Consider the following 6,921-nt stretch of genomic DNA (forward strand, 5'->3'; position numbering starts at 1 on the left):
TAGGAAACATCAAGTCTCTCACTTTTAAGGGATATATAATACTCCCTCCCTTCTTAAATACATGATGATTGGAACAATATAAATAGTTCATTCGAACTAATTATCTTATTCAAAATGACATATACGTGAAAACATGCAGGAATAAAAGCTCTACATATATACACATTTGACCGGAGAGGATTTCAAATCATCATTGTAACGGACTCAATGATACGCCCATCTTATACCATACTAACAGGAGCGTCTTATTCTTAGGCAGGCAATTAAACCATGCCAGGACAATACTCTACCATCTCTCACCCGACCAGTGGGCCCCCGGCGAACGTATGCCCCGGTCCAGGAAGACCGTTACCAGTCACGCTCCTGACTTCCCATCTCTCACACCGATCCGTTAACCGCCCTCTCCACTGACATCCGGTCCCACCTCTGTTCCTACCCCACTGTCAGCGCCTTAGTCTACAAATTGGCCGACGCACTACCTCCGCAGGCCTTTACTTGGCAGTGACCAAAGGCTACTAAAGAACACACACCCCGGCCGTTTTATTGCCTGCCTGCTTCCTATCTGTATCCCCTGCCGGAAGATCGCCGTCGCGCAATCGCAGTCCCCGATTCACGAGCGCGCGGCGTACGGGATCCATGGCGGAGGTGAGCATCGTTACGGTGGCGAGAAGGGAGGCCGCAGCGGCGGCGGCGGCGGCGGAGCAGGGGGCCGCCGCCGTGGGCGTGCTCAACCCCGGCGCCAGGGAATTCCTCCCATGGTGGCGCCTCGACAGCCCCGTGAGGAAGGCGCTATCCGTCGACGCGCCGGAGTTCCCCGCGAAGAAGGCGCTCTCCGTCGACGCCCCAGAGTTCCTCGCGAGCCCTGTGAGGAAGGCGCTCTCCGTCGACGCGCCGGAGTTCGAGATGACGGCGGACATAGGGCCAGCGACGGCTGCCGGCGGCGGCAGTAACGCGACCCCGCCGCCGACCAGCGTCGTCCGAACGGGGAGAGTAAGCACGCGCCCCCAGACAAATAAATGCACACAGCTCACGCATGTTTGTTTGCGTACCCTTTCTTTTTTTCCTTGCTTAATAACTTGTTGCCATTTTCTTCTCCTTCCTTGCTTTGCTTCGGGATTTCCTCCGCGCGGATTTATCCGTTTTCATTCGGTGCATGTTTCACGAGCTTTCCCTTTTTCCGGATCGATCGCCGCGGTTGCATCAGATCGAGGGGTTTCCGTTCTTGGCGTGGAGGATTCATTCTATTGCTCTCCGCTTCTTTAATTTCTACGGAGGAAATCTGTTTCTAGGGTTTCGTTTGAAAGACGATGCTCCTGCCGCAGGCTGCAACCCTCTGATATATTTTTCTTGATTCGATCGTTTCTCGCTGTGGATGATCCTTCACACCTGGCATTGTGGGTTCCACTCTTTTTTCTTTTTTCAAATTCTGAGATGGAATTGTTCATCATTCCGTATCTCATTGGAGGACTAGACAAGAGGGTACCTGATCTGTCCAACACATGACAGAGCCAGGATTCCAGTATTTCAGCCCATGGAAATACTACAGCACACCCCATCCCGTGTTTTCAAGAGCGTACACATTTCATCAAAGCATGTTCAATGGCCTCCATGACAAATGGAAAGATGCCCACTACCAGACGCAGCCGCATTTCATGGATTATTCCCACGGCCTCCTCTTGATTTAAGAGAATTAGCAGGATTAACACTATCATATATCTTCTGTTCTTTGCAAAATCAAATTATCTTCAGAAAGCCGCAGGCCTTTTGATCTTTCATGTCCTAGCTTCTGCTTCTTAGTTAGTGCTCGGCTTGCTGTAGAATTCCTTTTGAATTCAGAAAAAAAAAATTTGTTCAACGGAGGAGCAGCACATTATATTCTCTGGGATTCTTCGATTGTCTTGTGAGTTCTCTCCATATGCTAGGTTCATATCATCCACAGTCAGTGGCAGAGAGGGGCTAAAACTAAGAGGGGCCGGCAGGCCATTTTGTTGGCAAGAAATGTGCACATCGCACATATCCATATATACTAGAAATAAATCCTAACTAAATGCATCTTTTTGCAGTACACTAAAATATAAATTAGAACTACAGCAAAAGGTCAATTTGCTAACTGATGAGGCCGATACATGTGCGTCTCCGTGTATATATACCACATTTTTTTGGCATAATGTTTGATAGGGTAGGGAGGCTGTTACGTTTTATGAAGGTACCTAGCTCCTGAAACATTTCCATTTTCTGAGGACATATTAGCTTCCGTATGCCCTATAGTTTCAATTCTTTTTTTCCATGTGATCTAACAGTCCCAGTCGGAGCTGAATATAGTGCTAGCTTCTTATGCTTTCGATGTTGCATAGAATGATCGATCTCAATATACCAATCTAGCAAGATATGTCTTCCCAGCCTGTCATGGAATAATGCTTCTTTATCTGATGTGATCATTAATTATATTTTTACGTACAGAGGGCTGCTCACAGGCCCCGAAGGTTTCTGTCTCGGTGGCAAGAAGCTGTGAAAAGAACAATCTTTGTCAAGTATATTGACCACACTGTAAGTCTATTTGCAAGTTTCATGAGCGTACTCGGTAGAACTAGATATACAAGTTGTAGCTATTTATGTTACTTTTAGATCAATATAATATTTGTCGTTCTCATCTTTTGCTTCAGGTTACTGAGCAAATCCTGGCTGAGCTATTCCAGTCATGTGGTAATGTATGTCTTTTTCTCAAATGAGGCAGTAATCTAATTAATATATAGTCTATTGCTGTTTGTCATTTCTAAAATTTACACTGTTTGGGACCCTAATAAGTGGGACACATAAGTATAGTAGTGCATGGAAGAGCATGCTGCATGCATTTTTAGTTTCTAGATACTGAATAATGAGACGTTAAGTATATCTAGGACCATGGGATCAATAAAGAATTTTCCTGAGAATAGTTCTTTTTCAATTAACAAGCATTGTTTTGTATGAGACAAATATATGGCAAAATGACACCATTTTATGTATGAAGGTGCTATTGGCCTGTTTAATTAGGTAATTAGCTTGTTTTCTTAAGAGTAAGGTTACTTTGCGAAGCATTTTATGTTCTGGTACGTAAGTTTGTAAAGTAAAGAACTTGATTTTATACTGTGTATATGGATAATTCCGAAATATGGTTGTGCACCCAACGAAGTAATTGACTTGTAATTGATAGATGAATTTTTCTCTTGTCTTTTATGTGTGTTACCCTATATATACCATCTTTTGGCAAATGCAATGTTATGCTAGTTGTAGCTGCATTATGTTCTCAAAGAATTTTTGTTGCATAGGCACATTTTGATATATTCAAACTTCTAAGGCAAAAGTGGATAATGCAGAAAAGAGCATAGCTGTTATACATCATGACAATTTGACATTGATGAGAATCGGGATATATAGTGGACAAGGACTAGATGAGAATCATCATTGTATAATTTCATGATGTTATGCATGGTTTGAGTGTGTTGAAGACGGGGAGGGCGGGGAGTAGTGCACACCCTATATTATATAGTAGCGCATACCCAATTCTAGATATTTCATACCAAATGGGTTGTATATGATTTGCTAGTCCACAACTTTATTGCATCTAGCTTCGTAATGCTGATATAATATAGCAGGTGGTAAAGTGAAAACTAAAACAAATGTGTAGAACCTAAATGAAAAGATATATAAATTCAGTTCCTAAAAACATGTTTGACTTGTAAGAGTGTATATATATGCATCGAGAAGTGCTTATTAGTGCCCTTGAAGGGTTTTCCAATGCGTTTACTGATCATCGGGAAAAATTCTGTCAGGTTCCTCTTTATAATGCATATTAGGGCCAGTTTGGCTGGGCGTCTTGGGGCTTCGGCTCCTGCACTGTAGCGTGTCAGGAGGCCCTAGGAGCCAGAGCTGGAGGAGCATAATTTGTGGCTCCTTCGGCTCCTTGCTAGTTTGTGAGAGGGAGGGGGAGGAGAGAGGAAAATGGCTCCCATGTACAGTATCGCTACAGTGTTACTATAGTACATTGTCGGGTGGTGCTAGAGCCGGTAGGAACCTGGCCAAACTGGCCCTTAGTGTCAATGCATGCAAGCCACCGAGTACCTTATAATATTTTAAGAGATAAGTTAATTCCTGAAGTATCCCAAAATCGTATGGTTATTAGCAAAGTTCACGGGTCTCATTGTGATATTTAATTTATGAATATCATAAAAATATCATAAACATGGATCCATAGTTTTCATATTTGAAGGCATATATGCAATCCAATTCGCTATTGCTACAAGAATCTTCCATGGGCTAAAGCTCAGTTTAATTAGCATCACAGTGACTCTCCAAAAAGTTGTCCTTTTTCCATTTCAACCTACAGATATAGGAAATAGTTAGAAGCATGCATGTTCTGTTTGGAGTAGTGACACTTAAATTTGATAGGAATTAGTAAAATATCAGATAGCTAGCTAACTAGATTGCACAATGCAACTCATGATAACACAACAACCTCGAACTGACCAAATATTTATACAAATATGTACTCAAGATAACAACCAACAGAAGGATTAAATTTCAATGCTAAAATTCTTTTGTGCATTGTTCAGAGAATTTGTCTTGTATGGTGCATTAGTTTTCCTAATTTGATAATTGCCATGAATAACTCACGATGCAGTGTTGCATTGTGCACATGTGTTGCAACAGGTGGTGGATTGCCGCATCTGTGGAGACCCCTCGAATGGTCTCAGGTATGGGTTTGTAGAGTTTCAGCATGAGGGTAAGTTACCTATTTCTGACTCAAATAGTATCTTTGGTCATCAGTACGAGCTAAACTTCATGTAAAGAAAAACCCAAAGTCAATATTTCAAACCTTTCCAGAGGAAGCATATGCTGCATTATTTCTTGATGGAATCATCATTGGGATAAGCCCTCTGAGAGTTTTACCTTCAAGGACTGCAATCTGCCCGGTTAATCCCAGGTTCCTTCCTCAGGTTAGCATAAGACCAAATAAATCTGTTTTTCTTGGCAAGCTTATATCCCCCTAATAAAGATGTAGAAATGCCTAATCTACTGATATTAATTGTTTGACTCTTGTGTATGTAGTCTGAAGATGAGTGGGAGATATGCTCGAGGACTATCTATTGCACCAATATCAGCAAGACCGTATGTAAAAAACTTAAATTTTCATTAGTTCCCAGGATTCTTATGCCCGCAGTTTTCTCTTCAGCTGTTATATTATATTTACTTGTTTTACAGGTCCAAAGTAGTAATCTGAAAGCTTACTGTGAGGCATACTTTGGCAAGGTCAAGAAAAAAACATCTAGCAAATTGTTACTCCACTTGTTAATTTTGCGAAATAAAGTCATGTGCCATTTCTGTGTTTATCTTCGAGGATATTATATGAATTGTTTGCCATCTTTAATTTATTTCATTGCATCACAGGTTTGCCGCCTTAAGCTTTTGGATAATGGCAAGCGCTCGACAAACTTAGCGTTTATTGAGTTTGCTGAGGTACGTAATAGTCTGAAAAGTTCATCCATATCTCAGTTAACTTTTCTGCACTGAATTACTCCAATCAATTGATGACAGTACTGGAACAATCTAGGACTTATGCATTTGAATTAGTAGTTCTTTACTCAGTAGTTCATATCGTATGCTCTAGTGCTCAGATTTTGTGCACTGATATGCTCTGTTTTTCCCTCATTTCTCATATACTATTGTCGACACCAAATACAAGATCAACATGATAGCAACCAATATTGTTCATTTGTTACTGTCACTAATAATTTAATTTGTTACAAGCTATCAAACACCATTGGATGCATTAAAACTGACGGATAGAAAATTCTGCCTTGAGTCGTTTTGCTTTCTGAAATCAATGTCTGCATAATACTCATATCTATGGTCACCAGTTGATCCACAGAAAGACTAACTACATGTGCCCACTATAGGTTGACGGTGCTACTGCTGCTCTGGCATCCACCACCATTTTCGCCGGTGGCCTTCGAGCCAGGTTTATTCCTATCCTTCTTGTTTTTGTTCTGGTCTCGGATCCTTAATTCACTAATGTGTCATCAACAGCTGGGTTACCTTATAATCTCATCACTGCTTACTTGGTTCGTCTATGTTTGCTTGTTAATCTGCAGGATGTGCCCATCCAAGACCCCGATAAGGGATTATTATGGGAGCTCGCCTGTGCTGGCAGCAGGGTCGTTGGCGGAGACTAACCAAGCTGCACCGCCGGAACTGTTGCCAGTGAATGGCGGTTCCACCATGGTTTCTTCTTGATCCGGCAATCTACTCATCATCAATTGCATGTGGCTGACTCGTGTTACATGAGTCGTGTGCACTCTCCAGACTTGTGATTATGCTGTGCCTGTTTGTGTTTGCATGTTTTTATGTTTGTGCCCGTGATGTGTGTGTAATAATGGCTCTGACCCTGTCCCTGACTGCCTTTGTTAAGACTGTAACATCGCTACCTGTCTAGTTGTTTGTGTCGTATACTCCTACTACCGAACTTGGGAGGGCAAGATAATGCACTTGACCAGATCACCAGACACCAGAGACTTGTGCACAATTCGGGACAACCTGTTTTTGCCATTCCTAGTAATATATCATGTGGTCCTTATAATCGAAAAAAAAGGTAGTCATGTGGTTCCCTGGACTAAAACAACCAAATTGCTTATGAGAACTATATGCGTTTTCTCTCGTTTGGGCTAGGGGGTTCTAGTCTCTCGTTTAGAACTAAGGTGCTGGCTGGTTCAGATTCTGTGAGCAAATGTAATCAGAAGACAATGGTAATGATTACTCCCTCCGTTCCAAATTACTATTCGTTTTGATTTTTCTAGATACACAACTTTTTTTATATGCACCTAGATATATACTTATGTCTAAGATACGTAGCAAAAGCTAAATACTTAGAAAAGCTAAAACGGATAG

The 6,921-nt window shown here is 41.8% G+C and overlaps 1 protein-coding gene across 1 annotated transcript; it reads left to right on the plus strand.

The window, feature by feature from the left end:
• The first annotated feature begins 636 nt into the window (after window positions 1-636).
• LOC111256383 (polyadenylate-binding protein-interacting protein 8-like) lies at window positions 637-6,209 on the plus strand. Its single transcript, XM_022824299.1, has 10 exons — window positions 637-645; window positions 706-990; window positions 2,461-2,547; window positions 2,664-2,708; window positions 4,687-4,759; window positions 4,861-4,973; window positions 5,086-5,145; window positions 5,239-5,286; window positions 5,425-5,493; window positions 6,129-6,209. The coding sequence occupies exons 1-10, from the start codon at window positions 637-639 to the stop codon at window positions 6,207-6,209; spliced, it is 870 nt and encodes a 289-aa protein (XP_022680034.1).
• The last annotated feature ends 712 nt before the right edge of the window (window positions 6,210-6,921 follow it).

Source organism: Setaria italica, chromosome II (assembly GCF_000263155.2).
Source record: "Setaria italica strain Yugu1 chromosome II, Setaria_italica_v2.0, whole genome shotgun sequence".
Taxonomy (NCBI): Eukaryota; Viridiplantae; Streptophyta; class Magnoliopsida; order Poales; family Poaceae; genus Setaria; species Setaria italica.